Source organism: Penicillium canescens (assembly GCF_028828765.1).
Source record: "Penicillium canescens strain IBT 15451 chromosome Unknown utg000001l_segment0_segment0, whole genome shotgun sequence".
Lineage (NCBI taxonomy): Eukaryota > Fungi > Ascomycota > Eurotiomycetes > Eurotiales > Aspergillaceae > Penicillium > Penicillium canescens.
The window spans coordinates 1,246,700-1,273,656 of record NW_026703963.1 but is presented as its reverse complement, the minus strand read 5'-3'; the positions used below and the strand labels follow the sequence as shown (position 1 = coordinate 1,273,656).

The window sequence follows — 26,957 nt, the reverse complement described above, 5'->3', positions numbered from 1 at the left end:
TCCCCAACTTCCTCTCCAATAAACCCATAGGCAACCTAGGCCTGCACTACATCGCTTTAAGCCGGGCACTGGTTGTAAAGTTTAACCTCATTACAAAGCTCCGACGGCATACCGAAGGGATTGTTGCAAAGTGTATTGCAAGCCGTATTCTCAGGAACGAAAACAAGGAACTCGTAGTTCGGCATCGGCAGGCGGAACTGACGACTGACATCGTTGTTATTCTGTGACGCCTTATAGCCAGCATGGCAGGCGCAGTGGAAGGATGTGCCAGTGTTGATGCACGAGGTGGTCACATCACAGCGATTCTTGCCGGAGACAGGGTTGCAGGTACCGCATGGTGGAGGCGGCGTTCCGTTCGCAGCGACCAAGGAAGCGGCGCCGATGATCAAGACCAAGGTGGAGATGTGCATCTTGATCGGAGGTTGGGTTTGAGTATAGACTTATAGTAGAACTTGAGGCTTGTGCTTTGTGTATTGTCCGCGGATTGGTTTTTGATGGCGTTATCTTTTGCTGGGAGGGTCGTCATCTTTATAGACTTTGCTTCTAGGCTGTACGATGCTCGTATATCATGTCATTTCTGGTGTTTGGATTCTTTTTGTTTTTCGTGCGGATGGGCATCCGGCCTATTCCCTGCAGTTTGTCCATCAGCGTCACATCACGCGGGCATCTTCGGCTTGGGTCTCCAAGTATAGATGATGACCTCAGATGGCGATCGTATCATATACGGGTTTCCATGGTTGCAGTGTTGCTTCTTTTCATCGGATAGGATGGGGGATCAGAGCCACCGGATCCGGATTGGGTGAGTCTGAATACGAGATCTGGAACAAAGATTCGAGACATTGTCAGTGCTCATTGAACAAGGCAATGCAAAGGTCAAATTTGCTTTGAGCAACCAGGCCATGAATTTCTTTTGGCGGACGTCAACTCTTGCATCCGAGGGGTTCAGCCCTGGGACATGTCTCAGGCTATGCATTGCCCCAACCGCATCCCAGGCTCGACTGCCAACCATTCTTCGATTCTATGTATAGAAATGCGGGGAAGAGCTTGAGTTGAGTTGTCTTTGCAGTTGTCTCACACCGCTTGAGTTTAATACCTTTGTGTTCTCTGATCTGGATACATCGCCATATGCAAATCCTACTTCTTTCGTCTACGGACTCTGGAACCTGGCGAAAGATGGATTTCAACAAGCGAGAATAAGGCACTGGCTAGGTTATTCAAGGCTGAAGCAAAGGCCGTGACACATTGTTTTCCATTTTTGTGAAATATCCCTGTCATCTAGGGCAACAATCTACAACAGGAATCATAAATGTGTACACAGTGCCATGAAGTATTGGATATTTTCTACTCGAAAGCTCCGAAGCGAGTATATCCTATTATGCATTGTTTTCGCCCTACTTTAGCCTCTTTTCTTCACTCCTTTTTGCCCATTTTCGATTGACTCAGGTTAGTCATAACTTATAGATTAATGTTATATAAAGGTGGGGGTGAAAGGACTTATGTCATAAACCCCTGTAGTATATTCGTCCTGTGTTCAGGTTGTACTGGGGTACTCAATCGAAACCAATAATTTCAGATTGCATATTCGTTTATTGATCTCGGGGAAACTTAGATTAGTCTTTAATAACGTGGAAATTCTCCTGGGTAGTCGGAGCCGGTGCTATATAGGGACTTTTGTTTCTGGATATAGCTACAATATTCTCATGCTTCTCGTTTTAGTGCTTTCCATTTCTTGCATTGAGACTGGCCCCTTGCATTATCGTCTAGATTGAACTATATGGTCTATACATCATTAGTTAAGTTATACTTAATGAACATGTTCACCCAGAGAACCAACCCACATCCAAGCAGGACGAGCTCCCTGACCCTGCTTTCTCGGCCTGTTCCGGGCCTTGTAGCTAGCCTACTCACAATGTTCTTCATAAATATTATGATGATTTGGATCTAACACGGGTCCAGCAAATCCGCTAATTATATAGTTGGGCAGCTCGAAATAAGCGGCAGTTCTAACGAGCGTGACTTTCTAGAAGGCAGTGGTGTCTCACCTATGTTCCTCAAGTTCCCATGGCATATTCATCATGATTGTCTATTTCATTTATGTTGGTATAGTTGACGTAAAATGATCCGTCAGTATGATTGCAGCCACTTGGAAACTCGCTTTCAAGGATCCTCTCGTACTGTGCACTTGAATTGATCCGAGGGACAGACCGCATACTGTCGTGATGGTTTTCTTGTGGGAATCCCATGTATCTACATACGCTGTATGTGTTCCGTTCTAGGTTGTCAGATGTAAAATTGGAAGTGAGCCATTTCCGTTAGTCAATCTACCGCCAATTTAGATTACGGTCTACTGTGCTTTTGACTTACCCTTCTAGTAACCGGGATCTAATGATCGTTTACCAACAGACTAGGAATACCCTTGTTTATTAATAGTCAAGGCCTCCAACACGATGTACTTTATTTTCTTTTTCCCCCATTTTGGAGGAGATACATACAACACGAGAACCTCTGTGTTACCATATGCACCTCGTACAAAGTAAGCGCAACTGAGGCTGGAATATTGAACTGGGACGCTTGGAAAATGGATGCAGGGATCTGGACTCTTTTTTGTGTTAGCTGCACGTATGGGATACGAGAATCATCACGAAGGTTGAAATGGTATATTCATCGGCTTGGCTTGTCTTATGTTCAGGTAGGATACTCGATCAGAGGGCTGCGAAGGCATATCCACTAGCCAGACTGTCCTCCATGCACATAGGCTCGTACCCAATATCATCCAAAGTAGAAGCCTAAAGATGCGTCTGAGATCCCTCTGGCTCCCCAATCAGACCCAAAAATGCATGATGCACTTCATCAGTCAGATCACTAGCCTGCATACTCCGCCCCTTGGCCTCGAACGCCCGCCGCGAGCATTCCCGCGTAATACTACTTCCAGCCCAAGCCGCCAGAAGCAGCGTCGTTGCCGGAGACATGCGCATATTCTCAGACTCGAGTTCCGCCTGAACATCCTCTTTGTTCTGCGCCTCCTTCTCATTATCCTTCTCACCCGAGTCCCACAACTTATCATGATAAGCCTTTCTCCAGGCAAGCAATGTCGCCAACGATCCTGTCAGGGTATCTCCCTGGCCACCACTACGCTTCAAGCCACCCTTCGTATCAGCAATAATACTAGTAACCCCATTGGAAATCACATCATGAGGACCCTTCTGGATAATCGTCACACCACCAAGAGCTTGAGAAAGCTGCTCACAGGCATCTGATTCCTTGCTGGTCACGTTGCTTCCCCCGCTCTTCGCTACTTCCGCCGGGCTGGCGACCTCGATACCCAGCGCTTTGGCAAGACGGCCGAATTCAACCACGTTGGGCGTGAGGATACAATCCTTGTATCCCTTGACCAGGTTCGGGTCTTCTGTTACAATCAGTAGCCCATCTGCGTCTAGCACAAATGGGATCGATCGTGACCGCGCTTCTCGGATCACTTCGGCAACTACCTTGAGAGTGACTCCATCGCGGCCAAGTCCTGGGCCGATGACGAGCGTGTGTAGTCGTGACAGCATGCCGATTATTGGGCCTGCTAGTGATGGCACGTCGATTGAGTTGGGGTCTTCGACTGTGTCGATACTTGGGAGTAATGGGTGTACCATCAGGTTTGGGGAGTAGCCCTTGATGACCTGTGCGCGAGTTATTATGTGGATCCTATTACTGAAGTAATTTGAACTTACCGGTGCTGCGGTTCGCTCACAGAGGACGTGGCTCTGGTTGTTGTTAGTCGTTGGCGTGGGCCATATCTGGTTTTTCACGTACCATGTCACATCCTGTGATTATACGGTCAGTACCGATGGAATCCTATGCATCGCCACGGGAGTCTTACCAAGTCTTGCAGAGGCCATGGCGGAGAAGTATGGAGCGCCGGTATAGCTTATCAGTTAGCGGGATGCCAATGCCATTGGGATCGAGTACCTACTCAGCGCAGCCTCCAATGACGGCCACACGACCAAGCTGTCCTGGTCATGAAGTCAGCTTCTATACATATATGATGGTCTATCATCAAAATTGGGATCCTCTAATCGACCCAAGGGTAACACTGGCACAACAAACCTTTGTGGAACTTTTCTAGCATTGGGGGCACAAGCTTGCGCACCTTGCTGAAGAGGATCTTGGAAGAGGCCGAGACATGATGAACAGACTCCATGATGGGAATGCAGGTATGCAAAACTGAAGTCAGGTCTAGAGAGATATTTGGAGGAGTAGAGGTGAAGCTCTCGGGTGATGTCACTGCCAAGTGGGGCCATGACAAGCCTGTTACTATCGACTTCACTACAATTACGTATCCGATGTACATATCAAGTCATAGGTGAAAAAGCAAGTTGGTATTGGTAAGATGTCCGCTATGGATGGCGCTTCAAAGCAAAATAAAAAAAGGAATAATTAGAACACCCTCTATGGATGCTCCACACGCTCATAATGCTGAGTACAAAAACTCCCCCAGAACAAAGGAAAAAGTGCCAGGATGAAAACGGGTCAGTTTCAGATAAATAGAACCGAAAGAGTAACAAAATAATTAACGCTTGCGGGAGGCAAGAGCAGCCAGCTTCCGCTGGCGCGCCAACTTCTCTTTCTTTGCTGCCATCTCCTGGCGGAGCTCTTCCTCATCTTCCCGTTTGGCAAACTTCAATGCGGCGGCCTCTTCACGATCCACATCGTCTAGTCCAGCCTCCATGTCGGACGACTCATCAGAATAATAATCATCGTAACCACCATAACCACCGTAGTCACCCTCATCTTCCTCGTCAGTTCCAAGGTATTCATCCCGGCGTGATCGGCCATTGCGAGATTGGTGTCTGCGGTCACCTACACCACGGCTAGATGGCAAGCCCGCGGTACCACGATAAGCAGGCTGCTCGGGGGTTTGTGTATGTTTGGCGGGTTTGGCGGTGCCTTTATAAGATGGGCCGTCGGAGCTCCGCTTTGTGAGGGCAATCCGGTCCTTGCCAGTAGCGCCGGGAGCAGACTTCTTTCCTAAGCGGGCTTCTTTTTCTTTTGCCTGTGCTTCCATGGCCCGTCTCTTGCGTTCAACTTTGCTGAGTCTTTCCTTGGGAACCGCCTGGTGTCGTAGCGTGCCGGCATTCGTTGGGGCCTTGTCTTGCAAGGCCTGTGCCTTTGCCATAATCTCCGCGAAAGATCCCTTTGGTGGGGGTTTGGAGGGGGTAACTGCAGCCGCTGGTTTAGTCGGCACCTTGGGTGCAGGTGCTGCTTTTATGGCTGTGGATGTGCCAATTTTTGATACAGGCTTCGCAGGAGCTGCCCTGGAGGTGATGGTTGAAGCCGGTTTGGATAGAGCCTTGGGTGCCGCAGATGAGATAGGTTGCTTGGTAGCAGCTGGTTTCGTGATTGCGGGCTTGCTCGTCACATTCGATTCAGGCTTCACTGGCCGAGCCAGCTGGTCCTCAGCCTTGCGCTTCAGACCTCCACTAACATTGCCACTTGGAGGGGGCGGCTGTCGCACAGCGGTTGGCTTCCGCTCGTCTTTTCTGGGGGTTGCAGATGACGCTGGCGCTGCTGGCGCTTGGGACGGCGGGAGGGAGAGGGCTTGCCCGTCTGGAGAGACGAGAGAACCGAGTCAAGAAACTATTAGATGTTAGAGATAGTGACGTCAAACAAAGGGGGAAAGGGCCATACACTCATGGTGGAGTTGTTTAAGAGAAGAGGTGAACAGTTGGGAGATGGTGTAGAAGTGGTACAGAGAAGAAGTCACGCTCACCGTCGATGGTTGGTACTAAGTAACTTCATGACTCCGAGCCCGATAGCTGGCAGGAGATGTCTGGTTGGCTCCTTCTGGCACGGTCTATTGTTATATTGCTCTCAATAGCACAACAGACACAATAGGGGCACTTCCACCCTGACAGCTTTGAATGGGAAGACTTTATGAATGAAAAGAACAAGTGGGTGATTAACTACGTAAATGCCAGCATTTGGAGAAGTGGTCACGTGGTAGTCAACCTGCTGCGCCACATAACTCGCTTAGAAGTTTTGCCGGCACCAGCCACACCCGCTCGCACCACACTTTTCTTAAGATTTTGGCGAGTCGGTTCATCCTTCGTCAACCAACCTCTTCAACCAGAACCTGACGTTGCAGTCTCCGCCCAACTTGCGGTTAAATCGATTGTTTCTCTTGTTCAGATAATAATCAACAACGGTACGTACGCCTTTTACCTGGTGCCAGCCAGCCAGACGTCTCCTGCGCATCGCAACCTGCAGTCGCATTCCTATCTTCAAATCCAGATTCTAACGAAGAATTCGATCAGTCTATTCAAAATGAAGTACCTCGCTGCCTACCTTCTCCTCGCCCTTGCCGGCAACGAGTCCCCCTCCGCTGCCGACATCAAGTCCGTCCTCTCCTCCGTCGGCATCGACGCTGAGGGTGACCGTCTTGACAAGGTCATCGCTGAGCTCGAGGGCAAGAACCTCCAGGAGGTTAGTCGAATTCACCACCAAGTGCACTGAATCCAGTACTAATCATTCTCTACAGCTGATCTCCGAGGGCTCCACCAAGCTCGCCTCCGTTCCCTCCGGTGGTGGTGCTGCTGCTGCCCCTGCTGCTGCCGCCGCCGGTGGTGCCGCCGCTCCCGCTGAGGAGAAGAAGGAGGAGAAGGTTGAGGAGGAGTCCGATGAGGACATGGGATTCGGACTCTTCGACTAAGCGTCTCATCCTCCACGGCCTCAAAAATCATGACCTGGGGGAACAGATGTCTGGCTGGTTCGTCAGTCCGGGCAAGTCCTTGCACCGGCTGGCTTCTCGGATGTGTATCGTTCAGACTGTTTTGATACGGTTAAAACTTTGTCATATGTGTGCTGGAAACAGCTCCTAGCCAATACAGATTATCTGGTCCTCAATACTTCCATTAAACGTACTCGGTGTTTTTGCGGCGATAGCAAGTAGGCGAATCGCGAATCTATCAGGGACTATAGTTCCGCATCTACGGCCGTAGATCTCATTGTTATCAAGTCCAGATACTGAGAGCCTCCATACGAACCATGCGTAATGGTAATACTAAAAATTACCATCAAGGTACAAGGATATGCGGACATCTACCAAGCAAAATCGAGTAAATAAGATTTCAAATCGTAATATTACCAGACCCAAACACATGTTTCGAAATAAATTACAATCCTCCCAATCGGGTCTAGTGCCTAGGGCTTGAACCTACCCGTCGCTTAACGAGCCCTGCCCACCTCCCAAACCCAGTGTGTTAGCAGCAGACCGCTCAGCGACACGACAATTTCCGACAACCCATTTTCCTTCGCTTTTCAGAAACGAAAAGCGACCCGAAGGAACTTCTGCAAAAATGGCTGACCACGAATACGTGAGTTTTTTTATTTCGTTTCTCAAAGCACCGTGTGATATGCTAATGGATTTCCATTTAGAACGCCGAGGAGGCTGCCGGTACGTTATGATTAAACCTATTCGCAACCCATCGCCCAAGGACAGAAGAAGCAAACGAAGAAGGAGAATGCACGCATGGTCAAGAATGAGATGAGGATGAGATGGATTTTACGTTGGCGGGGGACGGATATGACCTGGGCACCGAGGGGATACGCACACACGACGAGATGGCAGAGGCTGACTGAATCTTCGCCGTACAGAGATCAAGAAGAGAAGACAGTTCCGCAAGTTTTCTTACCGCGGCATTGACCTCGACCAGTACGTTCCCACCAAATTTCCGAACCCTTGGAAGTCCATTCGCAGTCAGCCCCTCTTGCAACACCTGCCATCACACCATGGCTGCGCTTTTGATATCGTTACATGTTTGATGCTGCGCTGCGAATGAGACCCAAGCCGTCTCCCAAAGAACACGGTTCTAACCAAATCTTGCAGGCTCCTTGACCTCTCTTCCGAGCAGCTCCGCGATGTCGTTCACGCCCGTGCCCGCAGACGTTTCAACCGCGGTCTGAAGCGCAAGCCCATGGGTCTCATCAAGAAGCTTCGCAAGGCCAAGCAGGAGGCCAAGCCCAACGAGAAGCCCGACCTCGTCAAGACCCACCTCCGTGACATGATCGTCGTCCCCGAGATGATCGGCTCCGTCGTCGGTATCTACTCCGGTAAGGAGTTCAACCAGGTTGAGATCAAGCCCGAGATGGTTGGCCACTACCTGGCTGAGTTCTCTATCTCTTAGTATGTGTTCCCTGAGTTATAACCTTCTGCCTGAGCACAACGCTAACAACCCCCCAGCAAGCCCGTCAAGCACGGTCGTCCCGGTATCGGTGCCACCCACTCTTCCCGTTTCATTCCCCTCAAGTAAACGATTTCAAACGATTCCCCTCGGAGTGGCGTGTGGAGGAAATGGTGCTGGGAAAGGAAAAATGGAATTCAGCACAACTCTCAACTGGGCTCTTTTTTCAGCATGTATTTCCAGTGCGGGTCAGCTGTTTCCAACTCAATTTAAGATCTTGTCGGCATGAAATCATTTTGGGATGTTGATTCGGTCCCTCGTCTAACCTGGCGAGGTAAAAAAGATGCTCTTCCCCGGTCTCGTTTATTGTTGCTGGGGATGGAGTTTAATCTAACGACACTACAAATTTCATTACCGCACGCGTAGTATGTAACTGGCAGGTCTCGCCGACACGGTAGTGAACCTCGTCGCCCAATATTTAGTCTTGGGTTTAACGCAGGGTCTGATACCTCTCGGCGCATGCACGTCTAGCTTGATGTATCTCCATTTCTAAGTGAAGTTCAGTACATAGAACTGTCAATAGGAATGCCCTGGTGGGATTCTACAGCCTGTCAAGTGTTTACCTGCACTCGGGCTGTCTCATGGTTGTTGAGAAGCCACTTCACAACATAGTATATCAACCTATAAGGTTACCACAATATATGACTGACTTTACTCCGTACACTCCGTATACTCCGTGATGCTACACTAACAGTTGGCTTTGACCCCGGATTACATAATCCGCCGAGACTGTCTAAGTTAATTAAAAACGGTCAAAAAAGGGCCGAAATCACCGAGATCCCAACACTTCAACTATATGGGACCTCAACTGTATGGGAAGCGCGTTGGATCCAATTAGGTTTTAAATAAGGATTCAATATGTGCCGAAATCACTCTCACCAGCCCAACTGGCTTTAGGTAGTACATTAAAAAAAAAAAAGCCCCCAAGCAACTCTTAACTCCGGTGCTAACTGAACCGGTCTTCGGGTATTGGTCAAGATTCTAAATCGAAGGAATGAACCGAGGCAGCCCGCCACTCGAGTACCGAGACTGCGGAGAAAGCTCAACTCTTAAGTACTCGCTCTTGCTTTCACATTCCTCTTTTACATACATACCCCGGTTTGCCGACTCTCTTGAGCCTCCTTCGCATCCCCCGGATCGGCCTCTTTCCCCGCAATATGCCAGTCTCTTCGAACTACCCCCCAGTCGACATCCCAGAGCTGGACCTCTGGACGTTCCTGTTCGAGCGCAAGGACAGGCCGTTTCCGGATGACAAGAGTACGTGAGATCCAATGGATAGCGTACACTCAGAACACTTGGCGCATATATATCTTTTTTTTTCTGACGCTAACACCACGCTCCAGTTCTCTACCAAGATGCCGACACCCAGCGACACTACACGTACAAGTCTCTCAGAGACGCCTCTCTAGATTTCGGAAAGGGCCTGAAAGCCCTCTACGACTGGCGCAAAGGCGATGTGCTAGCCCTCTTCACACCAAACACCATCGACACGCCCGTGTTGATGTGGGGAACCCTCTGGGCAGGCGGAGTCATCTCGCCTGCAAACCCAGCCTACACCGTCAACGAGCTAGCCTTCCAGCTAAAGAACTCCGGCGCAAAGGCTGTTGCAACGCACGCCTCTGTGCTCGCTGTCGCAGCCGAGGCAGCGAAGAAGGTCGGCATTCCTGCGGATAATATCTTCCTTGTGGGTGATGAACGGGATCCGAGTGCCCGTGTTAAGCATTTCACTTCTGTTCGCAATATCTCCGGTGCTACGCGTTATCGGAAGCAGAAGATTGCACCAGAAAAGGATGTTGCGTTCTTGGTTTATTCTTCTGGGACGACGGGTGTGCCTAAGGGTGTTATGTTGTCGCATCGGAATATCGTAGCCAATATTATGCAGCAGGTTATTGGTGAGGGGGGAAGTTGAGTTGGAATGGTGGGCATGATGGGAAGGGGGATCGTGTTTTGGCTTTTTTGCCTTTTTATCACATTTATGGTAAGACTGGGATTATATTGGAGTATACAGAATGAGGTACTAACTATATCTTCTTAGGATTGACCTGCTTGATCACTCAGGCTCTTTACAAGGGCTACCATTTGATCGTGATGCAAAAGTTCGACATCGAAAAGTGGTGCGCACATGTACAGAACTACCGCTGCACATTCAGCTACATTGTCCCACCCGTGGTACTGCTACTAGGCAAGCACCCAGCAGTAGACAAGTACGACTTGTCAAGTCTGCGAATGATGAATTCCGGCGCTGCACCACTCACTCAAGAATTGGTCGAGGCCGTGTACTCGCGCATCAAAGTCGGCATCAAGCAAGGCTATGGACTCTCCGAGACCAGCCCGACCACCCACTCACAGCAATGGGAGGACTGGCGCGAAGCCATTGGCTCTGTTGGGCGCCTGATGCCGAACATGAAAGCCAAGTACATGACCATGCCCGAGGACGGATCTGCGCCTACTGAGGTTGCCGTCGGCGAGGTTGGTGAGCTGTATCTTAGTGGACCGAATGTCTTCTTGGGTTATCATCAGAACCCTGAGGCTACTAGGAACTGTCTTTCTGAGGATGGTTGGTTCCAGACTGGTGATGTTGGCTACCAGGATTCTAAGGGTCACTTTTACATCACCGATCGTGTTAAGGAGCTTATCAAGTACAAGGGCTTCCAGGTGCCTCCTGCTGAGTTGGAAGGTCTTTTGGTTGACAATGATGCCGTTGATGATGTTGCTGTTATTGGTATCGAGAGTGATGCCCATGGTTCGGAGGTGCCTATGGCTTGTGTTGTGCGTAGCGCAAAGAGCAAGTCCTCTGGTACGACTGAGCAGGAGGAAGCAGCAAACATTGCTAAGTGGTTGGATAGCAAGGTCGCGCATCATAAGAAGCTGCGCGGTGGTGTGCAATTCGTGGATGAAATCCCCAAGAATCCCAGTGGAAAGATTCTCCGCCGTCTGCTGAAGCTGAAGTTCAAGGATTTGGCCAAGGCACCAAAGGCGAAGCTGTGAATGTGGATACCCAAAGATTATCTTGCAGAGCAATACACTAGACAAATTTACAATCATGATCATGTTCATTTTCACTTTAAACCATATAAAACCCGAAAAATACCCGAAGTCTACATCCATCTCCAGCTCTAAGTATATAAATCAACCAAAGAACCGCTTAACCATCCCCTCAACATCCTCGCCAACAACAGCATCAACCTTCTCCCTCGCAACCCTCTCAACAGCTTCACTAACCTCCTCCTCCCCATTAACAAGATCAAGCCACCCCTCAGTATCAGCCCGCGCAAGCAACTCATCCGCAACAATAGCAACATCCTCCCGGGTAACAGTCCCCCTTCCCTTAGCCGTAATCCCCAACTCAACCTTCCTTGTAGCAGGCTCCTCAGTCAAAAGTCCAGGACGAAGGTTAATAGCCTGGAAGTGGCCCGCAGAGGGATCACGCTTGCGTTGCGCAGCGAGCGCGGTCATGTACTCGTCGGCCTCTTGCTTGGCTTTTGCGTAGGTGGGCAGGATTTCGCTGTTCATGTGCACGATCCCCGCCCATTGGTCGTCTGGCATCCAGGTTGGTTGCGTTTTGCGGCTGCCCAGGTAGGAGACCATTAGGAATTTTGTTATGCCTTTTGTGGCGAAGGAGGCTGTTAGGAAGTGTTTGGCTGCTTCTTGGTCGATTGCTATTGTGCTGTTTGGGCCGCCTTTGCCGCCCGCTCCTGGGATTGGGGTTAGCTTTTTTAGGGGATTTAATGGGGGTTTATATCTATTTCTGTAGGTTGGGTTTTATATGGGGCTGTGGTGCGTGTTGTGGAAGCTCAAAAGTCGAGATGGGTGTGGTGAGGGGGAGGGAATAAATCCTTACCAGCCGACCAGACCACATAGTCTGGGCTCACGGTGTCAATGATCTTCTGTGCATCGCCTGCGCTCTTCACGTCTTCCAAACTGGAGATGAGTACGTTCAATTTGCCTTTGAGCCCCTTGCCCAAGGCTAGGATCTCACTTTCGTGGTCGGGGTTGCGCACCACGCTGGTTACGTTCCAAGCGCGCTTGAGGAGGAGTGGGGTCAGGTGGAGGGCAACTTTGCCATGGCCGCCAAGGAGAAGGACTTGCATTTTGAGTTGAATTGGAGATGAAGGGAGGAGAGAAGGTTAAGTAGGTATATAAGTCTTTGACGATCGGTTTGATTGTTAATCGGGTGCGGGGAGATGATCTCAATGGATGTCGTCATCAGATCTGGAAACCCAATCTGATTTAGGGTTCAACTAGGCTAATGTCATCACTCTACTTGAATTTATGGGATATTCTATATTTCTTATGCAAACCAAAATATATTTATTAAGACTATTAAAGTCTATAGAATGTGCAACGGCACTTGAAAGTCCCCGAGTCTAGTCTACTGCACAATTGACTAGCTGCAGACGGATCCAGAGCCCAAACCAGCAAGACTGATTTAGCAAGAAGCACCGGAAGGAACGTTCTTGCACTTGCTGCTAGTCTTACCACCGGAGAGGGTGTTGCCAGACCAGGTCCAGTCAGAGCAACTACCATCACCGCACAGAATGTAGACATCGGTAGCTGAGCTCTTGACAGTGCCGGTGATCTTCTCGACAGTCAGGCCAGTGATGGGGACACCAGTGGTGGGCGTGCCAGTGGGGCTGCCGTTCTCGTAGTCCTGCTCAATGACAATACCGTACTTGGCAATGTTGGACAGCTCGATGTTGGAGAAGGTCACGTCGGAGACCTCACCGGTGGCCTTGTAGATGGTCTTGATGCGGACACCGTTGTCAGAGTTGGTTACAGTCGAGTCAGAGATGGTCACGTTCTTGACGGTGTTGTCATCGCGGCCGCCAACGGAGCCGATGGAAATACCGTGGCCACCGGAGCAGGTACCGCCAGTGAAGATGATGTTCTCGCCGGAGTTGACAGCCAGGCAGTCATCCTGGTTCTTGATGTTGGCATTGCTAATCGTAATGTAAGTGGACTCGCCGACGTCGAAGGCATCGGTGTTGTGGCCGCCATTGTCGTCACCGTCGGAGTTATCAATGGTGATTTGGTCGAGGACGAGGTTGTCGGCCTGCACACTGAAGGCCTGGACGGCGGTGTTCTTGACGTTCAGGCCAGTGATGGTCGAATCATCGAGACCGTGGGCGTAGAAGAACTTGGGCTTCGTCTTGCCGCCGTTGGTTCCCTTGCTGTCCCACCACTTGGCTCCGTTACCGTTGATAACGTGGCCTTCCTCGCCAGAGACCTCGATGTTGGAGCCGGACATGCGGATGAGAGGGCCCTTCCACTCCTTGTATCCGAAGGTGGTCTCACCCTTGAAGATGACCTTTGTGCCCTCCTTCAGCTTGGAGAGATCCAGGGTCTCGCCGGCAGGAACCTCGATGTTGTCCAGAACAATAGTGGAGCAGGACTTCTTGCCAGCCTTTGCGCTGGCAGCAGAAGTAAAGGTACAGCTCGAGGAGGACCGCTCAACCAGCCCGGAAGCGGGAGAAGGAGCAGGGGCAGCGGACACAGCGGCAGCGCCGAGTGTCAGCATGGAAAGGAATGAAGTACGCATTTTGAATCAATGTCCGATCAACAGACAAGGTAAAGAGAGTGAAAGTGTTCGGGGCTAGCCCAGTTGAAAGCAATAAACAGGAAATAAGAAGAAAGAATGACTTGGATGGAAGAATACATTCGACTGGATTGGACTTGATATTTAAAGTCTCAATGCAGCCTCACTCCTGAACCCCTGCACTAATGATGAAACGCCTCCATTTGCGCCTACCGCAGCGGCGTGTTGGTTCATCTCCATAGTGTATCCATTGTGTATCCATAGGGCTACGCCTATACAGCCAGTGTGGCAACCAGGTGCCTAGCTTGTCCATTGTATTAATCTAAATGTGTTACGGCTGTCTATAACGGGTAATACTCCGAAACACCAACACTCACACCCACACTCACAGGCTCTAGCCTGCAAAACGAACCAAGTTGAACGGACTCAATCTCGGAAGATATTCGGTTAAAATATGATGCCGGGACCAGCTACGGTTTCATATTGGCACGAACTACTCGCTGTCCAATAGGGATTTGCGGTGATTGACAGTTGCAGGGCTGTTATCCACACGGTTCGAAGCCATGTGGAGCTGCCTCGAGCTTGTGTTTCATACTTATGCCCTCTTAGACCATTGGTTTCTACATGTCCCATGAATCTCTATCACTTAGGGCTCGGTCTAAGAAATTGCCGATCCCGAAGTATTTAGTGGCGCTGAAACCTCTCCACTCTTTTCATTCGTGAAGACCGTCATATGGCGTTTTTCATTAATTGATTCTCCACGATGCTTACTATAGAGTACACAATTCCAATTATAAATCAAGTTTCTCGGATATGTCGGAATATTCCAAGGCCAAGGATCTTGTCTCTTGATCTTTGTCATTCTTCAGGAGATATAGGGGTAGCCCAGGGCGAAGTCCTGCTCCAGATGGGCCCACTATATATATTGGCTCTATTCACAGATAGGAGCAAAGTACAGTACTGTATATTGTAGACATATATATTAAGGAGTCGATCAAAATAAAGAGCCAAATTCGCGCCACGAGACACAGGGTCATGGTCCGCCTACGTACATGTGGTCGTCCGGGCGTCTTGGAAGGCTTGCTATTCTTGGTACAAAATAGCTTATTTTGAGGTGAAAGTACCAATTTGCCTGCTTTGCCTCAGGCCCTCATCATACAATCTAGCAAACACAGTTTCCATAACCTTCAAGATTATTACTCTATAGTACAGAATAGAACAAATTACATGTAGTAACGCATCACAGCTCACATTCCACTATGCGCGGCCCAGAATTGCCGAGGTCCGCTTCTCCGCCCAGAACCCCTTCTCATCCCCGGCTTCAGCTCCACTGACCTGACAATACACCCAAGATGTCCGCAGACCCTCCCCCTGGGGATGCGCTGGACCTCCCTCCGCCAGCACTCCGCGATATCCTCCGCGTGTGTCTCACCGCCAAAGAATATCGCTTCCTCCACGCAACAGCGACCAAGCGTATCCCAGCTCTCCAAAACAAGCTCACTGAGCCATCAAGATACGATGGGATCGCTCGTCCCAGAAATCGACACAGCGAAGCCGCTATTCGCGCATCGCTGCGTGTCTTTGTTGGATCTGGAATCGCGTTGAAGCTGGGTGGGCTGCTTATCGGTCGTTTCACAGCCGCTCCACAGTATGATCCAACTATACCCCAAGCCGGTTTCTAGATACGTTATACTAATTAAATTCATCTACAGGAAGAAGGACCGAACTCCGCTCCTTCGTTCGCCGAAGTTCCGTCTTTCGATCTCCCTATCCCTCCTCCTACTCCTCCATCGCCTCCTATACCGCTTCTTCGTTCGACTACGCGCCAACCTTCGCACAGACGATGCGCAGCCTTTCAGAGAGCGAAACCCGCGCATTTCGCGTGCCCTGACCTCGCGCTATGCGCCGGCTATTGGCGCCAGTGTTGCAGGTTTCGCCTTGGGGATCTGCCCGCAGGACCAGCTGCGCCTGTCGGCCGCGATTTACTCTAGTACTCGCTGCTTGGAGTTCTTGTTTAATGCTTTGGATTCCAAGGGCTGGTTGGACAAGCGCCCGTGGTGGTTTGGTAGTTGGTTGTTGATGCCTGTCTCTTTTGCGCAGCTCTTCCATGCCTTTATCTTTGATCGGGAGACTACACCCAAGGTTCGTGGCCGGAGAAATGCTGAACCCTGTTGAGATTGCTAATTTGGTTTCTAGTGGTTTGGAAATGTTATTCTCAGGCTCTCGCCGAGCTACATTCAGGCCCGACCTGACGCGCTCCCGAGTGACGTCGCGTGGCCTGAGAAGGAGGAGATTGTGAACTCCCTTGCATCTATTGCGGATCTCCGCTGGCCGTAAGTCTGTGTTGGTTCTGGGAGGGTATTGAAGTTGCTAATATGGTATAGGGCATTCGTTTCTCCAATCCTACACCCGGGTGACCCCAATACCCTGCCTTCGCCAGTGTCATCTATTTCCCCAATTACTGGTCCAGCACACCCTGCGATCTCGAATCTATCATGCGCTCTTTTACACCCGAACCTCCCGAACTGTGGCACGGCGTTCCTGCATCACATCCTACTTTCTGTGCCGCTGCTCGCCCGGTTCCTAACAACCATCACTCTGGCTCTTTCAATCCCCAAGCTCAAGGCCATCCTGTCCCAGCCTATGACTTCACTCAACAGCATATCGAAGCGCATCATTAAAATGACAGCTATCCTTTCTGTTGCCATTGGATCAGCCTGGGGCAGTGTCTGTCTCCTGAACAGCAATCTTCCCCGCTCTACTCTCCCTACCAAGCGCTTCTTCCTCAGCGGAGCGCTGGGCGGTCTGCCATTCTTGTTCCTGGGCAACAGCCGCAGCACCTTCCTCTATTTCTTCCGGGCCGCTATTGATTCGGCGTACAAGACCGGCGTCAAGCGCGGACTGTGGAAGGGCCGTAGAGGCGGTGAGCTGCTGCTCTTTGTCTTGTCTTGGGCAATGATGGGCTCCATCCTCGAGGCCAACCCGGAGGCCGTGCAGGGCGGCGGTGTGCGCAAGGGTCTTTCCTGGATGAGAGGTGATGGGTACACCGATCCTGTTGATGTGGCAGCGAAACGTAAGGCACGCCGGGACTCTAAGAAACCCGAGTAATATTTGTTTGCGCATATAATAGCTATTTCATGAATGGGTTCGGGGCTGGAACTCACTTTCCGACCCCACATTTGCGGAGGAACATTCGGAGACTGACCTCCGCATTGAGTCTCCACCTTTCTCTTATAAGAGCGTGTTTATTTCTGTTCATATTGGCAATTGGTTCTTTTTTTTCTTCCATTCAATTCAATTCTACATAATGTCTGCTCAAAGATTGAAAATTGGCTGTGCCGGCCTCGGCCGTATGGGCAAGCGCCATGCCCTCAACTTCCTCGAACGTACTCCTCGAGCTGAACTGGTCGCTGCTAGCTCCCCTGACCCCGTCGAGCTCGAATGGGCTAAGACTCATCTCGAGCCCTTCGGCGTCCGACTGTACCAGAACTACGATGACATGCTCAAACACGAGGGCCTGGTTGCCGTGATTGTCGCCTCGGCCACTGCAGTGCACGCCGAACAGGCACTCAAGGCGATTGCAGCTGACAAGCACGTCCTTTGCGAGAAGCCCATCTCTACCAGTGTGGAAGTTGTAAGTCAATTGTATCTCCATCTCCCTATGTGCCCCCGACCCACCCGATCTATACATCGCAACCCCGACCACTCCAACACCCAAACCAACATAACTAACAAAACCTCGAAATAGTCCCAGTCAGTTATCGACGCCGCCGCCAAAAAGCCACACCTAAAGGTAATGTGCGGCTTCTCCCGGCGCTTCGACAAATCCTACCGAGACGCCTATGAAAAGATGCAAGCCGGCATAATCGGCACCCCTCCGTCCTCCGCAGTCAAACCTGCGACAAACTCGACCCAAGTGGCTTCTTCGTAGCCTACGCCGAATTCTCGGGCGGGATCTTCGTCGACTGCTCAATCCACGACATAGACCTAGCCCTCTGGTTCTTTGGCAAAGAAAGCAAAATCAAATCCGTCTCCGCAGTCGGCATCACAGCCGTCGAGCCCGATCTGCGCAAACACAACGACCGTGACAATGCAGTCGGCCTGGTTGAGTTCCATGATGGGCGGATTGCGTTCTTCTATGCATCGCGCATGATGGCTGCGGGCCAGGAGGATGTTACGGAGATTATAGGCACCAAGGGGAAGTTGGCGGTCAATACTCAGCCTGCGCTTAATCATGTTAATGTTTATGACGGGAGTGGGATTCGGAGGGAAATCCCTCAGACTTATTATGATCGCTTTGAGTATGCTTTTGTTACTGAGGCTCAGGAGTTTTCGGCGGCTTGTTTGGATGATTTGCCGGTGCCGGTTGATTTGGCTTGTTCTGTTCTTGCTGTCCGTATTGGGGCTGCATTGCAGGAGTCACTTATTACTCAGAAGAAGATTTTCTTTGACGAGAATGGGGAGAGGTGTGAGCTTGCTAGTTTGTGATTATTGGGTACAGCACTCGAAATCGGCTTGACAGTTACGCTCTTCGTCACCTCCATTCCCGTCGGAGCCCCTTGCCCTGACATCTATCCTCTGCGGCTCTACTATCTCAAGAATTGCTAGAATGATACGCACAACATGGCACCGATACTACCTCCCTAAATAGTACCTTTTATTAGTAAAATGATAGAAAGCGGGTCATACATCACCTCTCAAATGGCTGGCGAAATGGAGTTAAGGGCAACTAGGCCACGCCATCCTGGGCAGTGTAAGCGGGTCCTGTGCAGGGGGTGACTACATATTATTCTAAGTGCATGTGTAATCTCCGTAAATAGTGGCTATGGGCTGGCTGTTCAATCAACCTCATTATAATCCAACTTTGAGCATCCGTTTTCTACCACAGAGCCATCATGCTTATTATTACTTTCCCCACAATGCCTAATTCCAGTACACTAAAAGTAGAGCCCTTGACCATTGAGGATACCTCCGACATTACGAACCTCTGGTTCGCAGCGTTTACGGATCCCTAGATACGAAGAGTCTTTCCCGATACCCCGAGTGTTCGCAAATGGCTGGAAGACGCCGATATCAGCGACATCAGCAACAAACCCTTCCAACGATATTTGAAAGTTGTGGATACCGAATCAAAGATGACCAGGGTCGACTGCGAATAGCCGCCTATGCGAAATGGGATACATCGATGCCTGACGAGCGCAGGCAGCGCTACCCGCCTTGGCATGAAGACATGCCGAGACAGCTTTGCGAGGAATTCATTGACAGAGGGCGGGGTTGAGAGTGACTTTGGCAGCCCGCTCAATGACGGATCTGCGCTAAGGCCTTGGCGGTGGGACTAGGAAACTGACGAAGAGTGTGTCTATTAAGCCGATTTCGATATCAAACTGTATAGCCTTTTTACAGATAAACTGTATCAATTGGAGGTCGCATCATTCCAGCAATTCACAACTCATGGAATACGACTGCCTACATTGGCTATGCCGATTCAAGCTCATTGTTTATTGTATTTGGGGCCGTGGGATCCTGTACTTACCTTTGACGTCATAAGATAAGATGTGATTCACATAACTTGTCTCTGATCAAAACGTCATTTTTTGAATCCTTGCTACCCATAGCTATATAGCTATATATTTCTTCTCCGTTTTTACTATCTCCTAAATGTTTCTACAGTCTTAGGCTCCATTTTTTGCCAAGCCTTCCAGAAAATGGCCAAGTCACTGTTGACTCTGTTCATCACAAACCCATTGCTTTATCTTTTCTCGACATTCTATGTCATCTTTCAAAATCTGATTGCGTGGGTCTTCGGTCCCTCAAGGTTCCCGAAGACTTTTGACAAAGGCCTGCCAAAGAAGAGGATCGCTATCATCGGTGCTGGCTTGACGGGTGTCTCATCAGCGGCGCATTGCGTTAGCCATGGCTTCGAGGTACAAATATTCGAGGCACGCGGGAAAGAGAATGGACTAGGAGGTATTTGGAGTGTAAGTTAAGAAGACCGCCATATTTGTCAATCTGTCGCTTATGGTCAAACAGCGCGTCAACTCCACATCCGCGTTGCAGATCCACAGCATCATGTATCGGTTCCACCCAACCGTGCGATACAAACATGCATATCCCACGCAGCAAGAAATCCGCGACCAGATCGTCGAGCTGTGGAAACGGTACAGCTTAGAGGAGCATACTGAATTTGGAACACCAGTCACGTCCATTAAGAAGGCAAAGTCGTCTGGCAAGTGGGTTATCAATGACCACCCTGAGAAATACGGGAGCTTTGACGGCGTTATCACAGCCGTTGGCGTTTGTGGAGATCCCAAGATACCCTCCTTGCCTGATCAAAATCAATTCAAAGGTACTATTTGCCACTCATCCGATCTCGACGGTAAAGACATCAAAGGGAAGAGAGCTCTCATCATTGGAGGTGGTGCTAGCGCTATTGAAGCATTGGAATTCGCAGTCCACTCTGGGGCCTCCGAGATTGATGTTCTTTCGCGATCAGATAAATGGGTTATTCCACGGAATATCCTAGTACAGTCCTTGCTGGCCTGCAATATCTGGGGAGAAGAGACATCTCTTGCATGGGTGCCTGAGTGGCTTCTTCACAAATTCTTCTATCGTGACCTACAGGACATTGCACCTGAGAGCGGCCTCTTCACCACTACACCTATGGCAAATTCTGATCTCTTCAACCTCATTCGCGAGGGTAAAGCACGTTGGCTACGCGGGGATATCTTGTCAGTCAAAGAAGACGGTATTCTTTTCAACCACCGGTCAAAAGAGGTACCCAAGGGAGGATCTGGTCGCGAAAAGGTCGTTCCGGGCGATATCATTATTATGGCTACTGGCTTCAAACGACCTTCACTGTCGTTCCTTCCCAACGATGCCTTTGAGGAGGATTACTCCCCTCCTGACTGGTATCTCCAAGTCTTCCCGCCTAAACACCTCAGCATCTGCGCCAACAACAGTACCTACGTCAACGCTATCGGAACAGTTGGAAATATCCATATCGGAGTTTATACGCGGTTCTTACTCATGTTCTTGACTGATCCGCTCACACAGCCTACAGAGGGCCGGATGAAGACCTGGATCAACTTCACGCGCTGGATGAAGCAGGGAGCACCGCCAGGAGCTTTCGATTTCTTTACATACACGGAGTTGCTATACTGGTTTGTGTTCCTTGTTTTGGTCAATCCGTTCCGCTGGAAGTGGGCGCTTTTCATCCTATTCGGCGTGGGGCGAACGCTTCCATTGGAGGTTGTTAGAGAAGAAGGGGCTTTTCGCAAGAAGCTGGAGAAGCAACATCATTGAGAAATGACTGCGATATGTAATACACTCCCTGCGAATATCTCTCACTAGTCTTAAGTGTATATACGTGTACTTTTCCTCAACCTGGTTGCAAGAAATTCGGGCCTTTTACCAGCCTGTAAGATAACCGCCTGGCGTGTCAGAGATAAAGGGTGTCACTCCAAACAGGATGTATTATTTTTGGATTTGCCTCTTAAGGCTGACCTACTGTTATATAGGATGGCCTTGTTTCCTCCTGGTCTATAGTTCTCACCTGTAAGCAAACTCGAACATCGTGCCAATAGAGCGGAAAATGCCTATTAGCTCTGCTACATAAATCGACTACCAGTCTAAGAATGCCACTATTCACAACTTTCTCAAATGTATATTAGCGGAGGTTCCGAGTAACGATATGTATGTCCTAGGTACATACAATCCCTCATTTGCTATCTTCTTTTCCTTCCTCGGCAATCTTCTCCACCTGTTCCTTCCGCTTCTTCAACACATCCTGAATTTCTTCAACAGTCTGTTTGAGGACCTCTTCTGCCTCGCTGCCTCTCTTTTGCGCAATGGACTGTAATGACTGTAACTGAGGGATGACGCTGGATCCACCAGGTACCATCTTTTGCCAGTCCAGGTCGCCCAAGCTGCTTTTCTTCGCTTGACCAACCTTGTCCTTGATGTACTTCTCCACATCCTCCGTCTTCCCCGAAGAAGCGCTCTCCTTGACAAGGTCCCATAGATCTTGTAAATTGCCCTTCTTTAGAGTATCGGCATTGTCTTCAACTATTTGCTTGAGCTTGGGGCTCTTATCAAGGTATTGCCGAGACTCCTCGAAACCCTTCTGCCATGCCTCATCCCCTAGCTTTTCGAGCTTGGTCTTCTTCTCTTGGATCAATTTCTTGATATCTTCAGCCGAATCGACACTCGCGCCGCGCTGAAGAATGCCGGAGATTTGTTGCCAGGTCTTGTTCACCTCCTCCTTCGCTTGGGGCCCATAAGCGTCACCCATCTCCTTGAGCTGATCAAAACTACCACCAACCTTCTCCTTAAGCTGAGGATGGTCGTTGAGGACATTCTCCGCGGCGTCGCCAGCAAGATCGAATAACTGCTTTGCATGTTTCTGTAGTACACTCAAAGCCCGCGACGCCGAGTCCATGTTTAACCCCCCTCCTTCTTCGCGAGATCACTCAGCTCCGTATATGCATTCTTGACCACTTCGTCAAATTCCTTTCCGTGATCGTTTTTTATCTTCTCGAGGTCGTCAAATACGGTGTCGACATAGCCGCGCGCGCCAGGGATCAAGACTGCGTAGCTTTTGGTCGTGCCCCTCAACCAGCGGAATGCCTCATTGGGCTCGGGTGCCTTCTGAGAGATAGTTTGCTTTGCCTGGTCGAGGTATGCTTGAGTCTGCTTGCTGGTGTTCACGAGCGTCTTGGCTCCGGAGTAATGGTACCAGGTGTATCCCATAACGAAGGCGACGGCTCCACCGGCAACACCACCGATCAAAGCGGGATTACTACCAGTAGAAGCTGCAGTGGACGCGGTGGACTGGAAGCGAGAGTTGATGAAACGAGCTTTGGATTGGAGTTGCTGTCTGGCGGACCGTGCCGCAGGCCCTGAAGTTCGTCCGAGCATGTTGAGAATATTCGAAATACGAAGTGAAAATGGGAAAGGTCTATTGTGGTGTGCAATAATCGTCGACAGGTCAAGTTAAAATGTAGGAATCACTTTGGGGCTCTGGCCCTTGAGCGGCGGGAGCATGACTTCAAATAGGAAGAAGCCTCGAGCTGTAAAACCAGTCCAGATTATGACAGAAACAGTTCGTGAACTGGGACTGTGGGGTTCATTTGTCTCGGTGACGTGGTTTCCAAGTTATATGCTTCCTTGGTGACGCCGCCTAGATCGGAGCGTTGACCGTGGCCATGAAATCAATTCATAATACTTGGACAGCTTTTAAGATATTGGACGTCATATAATGCATTCTTGATTTTCTGCCATTCGTGTAAAGAGCAACCTGTGAAGTCCAATAATTCTAGTTCCTTGTGTCAAGCTTGAGATGGCCATCAAATGACGTCATCAAAATTAGAAGCTAAGTTATGTCGGTGATTTATTGATGTGACTCTCAGCTTGGTGGCTGATTAGTCTAAACAATAGGATCGATTGCGATATAATGTTAAGAGGGTTAGTGAGATAATCACAATATAGACTTATGGGTGTCGATGTGTTATAACCAAAAAGAGAACCGAAAGGAGTTGGGTTGATGAGAGCGTGAAATACACCGTGCATACTTTGGATGAGAGACTAAATTTACAAAGTCTGATCCTTTACAATGAAAATGTTGCCTGAAAAGAATGACAAAATATAATTTCTAAAAACCAACGCTTATTTCGTGTCATGATAGTGTATACCAAAAGGTAAAAAGGGGAATCTCAGAAAACAAAGGGGTGGAACAAATATGCATGAAGCCCTGGCCTCGGAATCTACCACTTGAGAACCTTAGTGGGGAAGTACTCGTCAATGAGCTCCATATAGTAAGGCTTCAGCTCCTCAACACTGGGAATACCATCACTCTTGCTGTACAAGTCATAAGGGTTGAAAGCCTTAACAGCACGGAGCATATCACGGTCATGGTCATTCATCAGCTCGTGGTATGCGCCGGCGTTGTGCCAGGGGTAGAAAGAGTGATAACGGATCATAGCAAGCGCCTCGTCGGGGAGGGTAGACTGCTCCTTGGCGATGTGATAGAGGTACTCATCGTGACCCCAAGAGATCATGACCTTGTCCAGACCACAGCCGGGAGTGTAGATACCGAACTTGGTGTCGTAGATGGGGTGCTTGAAGTCCTCGTTTCCGCGGAATGACTCGCGGCCGTAGATGATCTTCTCGTCGAAGCCGCAGCCAACGGGGAAGGTGTCGCCGACGACATCCCACTGGCCATCGGCGTCGAAGAAGAAGAGGAGCTTGCCCAGATCGTGGATCAGACCGGTCAGCTGCATCCAGCGTGGCTTGCCGTCGCGGCGGATGGCCTCGGCAGATTGGAGGAGGTGCTCGATCTGGGAGAGGCTGGTGTCGGGGTCTGACTCGTCGATCAGGGTGTTGAGCTTCTCCATGGCTTCCCAGACGGTCATCTCTGCGCGGACTTTGCTGTGGAAGGCGTGGCGGGCTCGCAGGTTGTAGGCCACTGTCTGCTTGGTGTGCTGCTCCAGGTAGAAGTTCTTGACGCGATCGCAGGCGTCCTCGTACTGGCGGAAGTTGGTCTTGTCCTTCTCCTTGTCGAACTCGGACTCTTCGTACAGGCCCTTCTCTTCGGCAATCTTCTTCTCGGCTTCGCGCTTCTTCATGTCCTTGAGGACGTTGACCTCGTCGATGGCATCGGAGAGGTCCTCAAGGGCCTGGCCATCCCGCTTGTTGAAGATGGGGGTGGCCTGAGGTGAAACGGCGACTGGTGCCATTGTGAAGGGTGTGTGAAGAAGCTGATATGCTTCTTTTGAACGATGTTGATGTGCAGTCTTTGTCAAATGAGATTGCAATGATTGTCAATCCAAATGGCTTGAAGAGTTGGGAAGTAGATAATTTACCCCCGGATGATAGGCGTATATATAGGAATCAAAGGGTATATACGGGGAAAGATGCCTCGTTTGGATATCGCGTCTAGATTTCCGATCTTCGACGTTGTGCGCCGAAAACCTTCCCCAGAAAAACCCATGATGTGCCCTAAACGAGTGTGCAGTGAAACATCACGGATTCTGGCTTCCGCGCCGATGAAGATCTGACTTGGGCTGTTCATCGCGTGTTCTTATTGGCCGCCACCAGCAAGTTGAGCCAAAAAAGTGGGCGCTGATGTCAAGCGGAGACAAGTCGAGGAATTTGAGGCCATCGAGGAAGCCAGTTTCCGTGCTGAGTCATCTCGTCTGGGAGTATACTTCCTCAGGTTAAGTTAACTTGTTGGAAATTGGAGAGCCGAGTGGGTTACCGACAAAGAAAACATCTTTACGTCTGTATGAGAACCCGAATTCCAGAGACTTCCAGAGAATTCACACTGAAACTCGGTGATTGATGGAAAAACCCCTGACGCGGGGCAGTTCACCCCGCGTGGGGGAACTCGGGGTGTCTTTGTAACGAGACCTTCATTTACTTTCTATCGGAACTTGTAATTCTTCTTCTGTAAATATTCTTCTTTCTACAAATCTTTCACAATGGCTGCCTGCGATACTCGTTTCAAGCTCAACACCGGCGCGGAGATCCCCGCCCTCGGCCTGGGAACATGGCAGTCCCAGCCCGGCGAAGTTGCACGCGCTGTCGCCCATGCTATTAAGGTCGGATACCGTCACATTGACGCTGCCCTTTGCTACGGCAATGAGAATGAGGTCGGCCAGGGCATTAAGGAAGCCATCGACTCCGGTATCGTCAAGCGCGAGGACCTGTTCGTCACTACCAAGCTGTGGTGCTCGTTCCACGCCCGCGTCGAGGAGGGTCTGCAGCAGAGTCTGACTGATCTCGGACTCGATTACGTCGACCTCTACCTGATGCACTGGCCCCTGGCCATGAACCCCAAGGGTGAGTTAAGACGAGATATCTGAACGTACAGTATTGATCAAACGAACTAAACAAATCCCTGCACAGGCAACCACAACATCTTCCCCAAGCTTCCCGATGGATCGCGGGACATTGACCACTCCCACTCGCACGTCACCACCTGGAAGAGCATGGAGAAGCTCGTCGGTACCGGCAAGGTCAAGGCCATTGGTGTCTCCAACTACAGTGTCCAGTACCTGGAGGAGCTCCTGCCCCAGGCCACCATTATCCCCGCTGCCAACCAGATCGAGAACCACCCCTCGCTGCCTCAGCAGGAGATCGTGGACTTCTGCAAGCAGAAGGGTATCCACATCACTGCTTACAGCCCTCTCGGCAGCACTGGCAGCCCTCTGTTCACTGCCGAGCCCATCGTCTCCGTTGCCAACAAGCGTGGTGTTACCCCTGCTACTGTTCTCCTCAGCTGGCACAGTAAGTGATCAATCTATACCATAAGGAATCCTCAAGGATCAAAACTAACAATGTTACAGTCGCCCGCGGCTCCTCCGTCCTGGCCAAGTCCGTCACCCCAGCCCGCATCGAGGCCAACCGCGCCGACCTGATCAAGCTGGACGCCGAGGATCTGGCTACTATCCAGAAGTACAGCGACCAGCTCAAGGCCGAGAACAAGTTCCAGCGCTTTGTCTTCCCTCCTTTCGGTGTTAACTTTGGGTTCCCCGATAAGCAGTAATTGGGTCTTTGTATAGACTGGTCGATAGAGCCTTCGTACATAGAGAGCGTAGATCGGTGTATTTGTTTTCGTTGCTATAGATACCAGGAAAATTTATGATTTCATGAATATCACGCTTGCTTTTTGTATTAAATTGTAGATTTAGATGTATGTAGCATGTTGCTCTCTGGTTGACTTGAAGCTATGTCCGATAGGTTGGAACAGATGCTGTGTCTGGAGCAAGGCAAAGCCTATGAGGGGAGAAACTTCGAGACAGGAATTCAATCCCGAAAAGACGTCAAAGCTAAGGAAGGAAAGAAATACGAAAGGAGAGTATCAATCGTTCATGCGTAATAGAGTCTTGAGCTCGAGGCTAGTGAGTCAAGCAACCAATAATCGAGTAATCGAGCCCGAGTATTCGACTATAAACTTAATAAGATGTTATCAACATGCATGGTCAAGAAGGCCAGCCACGTGTACCCCTGTGTAGTCCAATAAGAACAACGGTAATAGGAAGAACATCCGGGGTAACTACCCCCGGGGACCAGATCGACATTGGCAGAAATACTCCCCGGGGCCGTGTTTACCTAGAGCGGTGTGAACTCTGAGTGCGGGTGCTCCTAGGGTTTCGGGGCTATTCGGGGTTCGTTATTGTTGAGGTTCGGCGCCC

General features: G+C 50.1%; 14 protein-coding genes across 14 annotated transcripts; 7 read left to right on the top strand and 7 right to left on the bottom strand.

Moving 5' to 3' along the window:
• Positions 1–56: 56 nt before the first annotated feature.
• N7446_000478 (putative adhesin) lies at positions 57–410 on the bottom strand (the record flags this gene model as incomplete). Its single annotated transcript, XM_058509245.1, has 1 exon — positions 57–410. One exon carries the CDS (start codon positions 408–410, stop codon positions 57–59), a length of 354 nt encoding a protein of 117 aa, XP_058378224.1.
• A 2,376-nt stretch (positions 411–2,786) lies between these two features.
• Positions 2,787–4,189, bottom strand: N7446_000477 (ATP-dependent (S)-NAD(P)H-hydrate dehydratase; the record flags this gene model as incomplete). Its single annotated transcript, XM_058509244.1, has 6 exons — positions 2,787–3,668; positions 3,720–3,752; positions 3,802–3,812; positions 3,869–3,915; positions 3,962–4,001; positions 4,096–4,189. The coding sequence occupies 6 exons, from the start codon at positions 4,187–4,189 to the stop codon at positions 2,787–2,789; spliced, it is 1,107 nt and encodes a 368-aa protein (XP_058378223.1).
• A 369-nt stretch (positions 4,190–4,558) lies between these two features.
• N7446_000476 (uncharacterized protein) lies at positions 4,559–5,682 on the bottom strand (the record flags this gene model as incomplete). The annotated part of the gene is made up of 3 exons (XM_058509243.1): positions 4,559–5,528; positions 5,606–5,625; positions 5,677–5,682. The coding sequence occupies 3 exons, from the start codon at positions 5,680–5,682 to the stop codon at positions 4,559–4,561; spliced, it is 996 nt and encodes a 331-aa protein (XP_058378222.1).
• Positions 5,683–6,312: 630 nt separating this feature from the next.
• Positions 6,313–6,697, top strand: aspf8 (ribosomal protein P2; the record flags this gene model as incomplete). Its single annotated transcript, XM_058509242.1, has 2 exons — positions 6,313–6,471; positions 6,527–6,697. 2 exons carry the CDS (start codon positions 6,313–6,315, stop codon positions 6,695–6,697), a joined length of 330 nt encoding a protein of 109 aa, XP_058378221.1.
• Positions 6,698–7,343: 646 nt separating this feature from the next.
• Positions 7,344–8,297, top strand: N7446_000474 (40S ribosomal protein uS19; the record flags this gene model as incomplete). The annotated part of the gene is made up of 5 exons (XM_058509241.1): positions 7,344–7,361; positions 7,423–7,441; positions 7,642–7,699; positions 7,874–8,170; positions 8,228–8,297. 5 exons carry the CDS (start codon positions 7,344–7,346, stop codon positions 8,295–8,297), a joined length of 462 nt encoding a protein of 153 aa, XP_058378220.1.
• A 1,088-nt stretch (positions 8,298–9,385) lies between these two features.
• N7446_000473 (acyl--CoA ligase) lies at positions 9,386–11,216 on the top strand (the record flags this gene model as incomplete). The annotated part of the gene is made up of 3 exons (XM_058509240.1): positions 9,386–9,485; positions 9,572–10,120; positions 10,264–11,216. The coding sequence occupies 3 exons, from the start codon at positions 9,386–9,388 to the stop codon at positions 11,214–11,216; spliced, it is 1,602 nt and encodes a 533-aa protein (XP_058378219.1).
• Positions 11,217–11,357: 141 nt separating this feature from the next.
• Positions 11,358–12,364, bottom strand: N7446_000472 (uncharacterized protein; the record flags this gene model as incomplete). The annotated part of the gene is made up of 2 exons (XM_058509239.1): positions 12,070–12,364; positions 11,358–11,923 (listed from the first exon to the last, which is right to left on the bottom strand). The coding sequence occupies exons 1-2, from the start codon at positions 12,317–12,319 to the stop codon at positions 11,358–11,360; spliced, it is 816 nt and encodes a 271-aa protein (XP_058378218.1). The 5' UTR covers positions 12,320–12,364.
• Positions 12,365–12,657: 293 nt separating this feature from the next.
• Positions 12,658–13,767, bottom strand: N7446_000471 (glycoside hydrolase family 28 protein; the record flags this gene model as incomplete). The annotated part of the gene is made up of 1 exon (XM_058509238.1): positions 12,658–13,767. The coding sequence occupies one exon, from the start codon at positions 13,765–13,767 to the stop codon at positions 12,658–12,660; it is 1,110 nt and encodes a 369-aa protein (XP_058378217.1).
• Positions 13,768–15,116: 1,349 nt separating this feature from the next.
• N7446_000470 (uncharacterized protein) lies at positions 15,117–16,872 on the top strand (the record flags this gene model as incomplete). The annotated part of the gene is made up of 4 exons (XM_058509237.1): positions 15,117–15,412; positions 15,477–15,906; positions 15,961–16,097; positions 16,149–16,872. 4 exons carry the CDS (start codon positions 15,117–15,119, stop codon positions 16,870–16,872), a joined length of 1,587 nt encoding a protein of 528 aa, XP_058378216.1.
• A 199-nt stretch (positions 16,873–17,071) lies between these two features.
• Positions 17,072–18,252, top strand: N7446_000469 (putative NAD binding Rossmann fold oxidoreductase; the record flags this gene model as incomplete). Its single annotated transcript, XM_058509236.1, is given in 3 exon segments — positions 17,072–17,398; positions 17,513–17,643; positions 17,655–18,252. 3 exon segments carry the CDS (start codon positions 17,072–17,074, stop codon positions 18,250–18,252), a joined length of 1,056 nt encoding a protein of 351 aa, XP_058378215.1.
• Positions 18,253–19,469: 1,217 nt separating this feature from the next.
• Positions 19,470–21,066, top strand: N7446_000468 (flavin-containing monooxygenase; the record flags this gene model as incomplete). The annotated part of the gene is made up of 2 exons (XM_058509235.1): positions 19,470–19,742; positions 19,795–21,066. 2 exons carry the CDS (start codon positions 19,470–19,472, stop codon positions 21,064–21,066), a joined length of 1,545 nt encoding a protein of 514 aa, XP_058378214.1.
• A 415-nt stretch (positions 21,067–21,481) lies between these two features.
• N7446_000467 (uncharacterized protein) lies at positions 21,482–22,680 on the bottom strand (the record flags this gene model as incomplete). Its single annotated transcript, XM_058509234.1, has 2 exons — positions 21,482–22,165; positions 22,258–22,680. 2 exons carry the CDS (start codon positions 22,678–22,680, stop codon positions 21,482–21,484), a joined length of 1,107 nt encoding a protein of 368 aa, XP_058378213.1.
• Positions 22,681–23,525: 845 nt separating this feature from the next.
• On the bottom strand, positions 23,526–24,497 carry N7446_000466 (inositol oxygenase; the record flags this gene model as incomplete). Its single annotated transcript, XM_058509233.1, has 1 exon — positions 23,526–24,497. One exon carries the CDS (start codon positions 24,495–24,497, stop codon positions 23,526–23,528), a length of 972 nt encoding a protein of 323 aa, XP_058378212.1.
• Positions 24,498–24,880: 383 nt separating this feature from the next.
• N7446_000465 (putative glycerol dehydrogenase) lies at positions 24,881–26,422 on the top strand. Its single transcript, XM_058509232.1, has 3 exons — positions 24,881–25,602; positions 25,669–26,049; positions 26,109–26,422. Exons 1-3 carry the CDS (start codon positions 25,242–25,244, stop codon positions 26,306–26,308), a joined length of 942 nt encoding a protein of 313 aa, XP_058378211.1. The 5' UTR covers positions 24,881–25,241; the 3' UTR covers positions 26,309–26,422.
• Positions 26,423–26,957: the final 535 nt, after the last annotated feature.

What these genes read in the sequence shown, in the direction of transcription:
- N7446_000465 (XM_058509232.1), top strand. Translation starts at nt 25,242, where the DNA reads ATGGCTGCCTGCGATACTCGTTTCAAGCTCAACACCGGCGCGGAGATC. An exon ending in CCTGGCCATGAACCCCAAGG is followed by an intron (nt 25,603 to 25,668) that starts GTGAGTTAAGAC and finishes ATCCCTGCACAG; the next exon opens with GCAACCACAACATCTTCCCC. An exon ending in TGTTCTCCTCAGCTGGCACA is followed by an intron (nt 26,050 to 26,108) that starts GTAAGTGATCAA and finishes ACAATGTTACAG; the next exon opens with TCGCCCGCGGCTCCTCCGTC.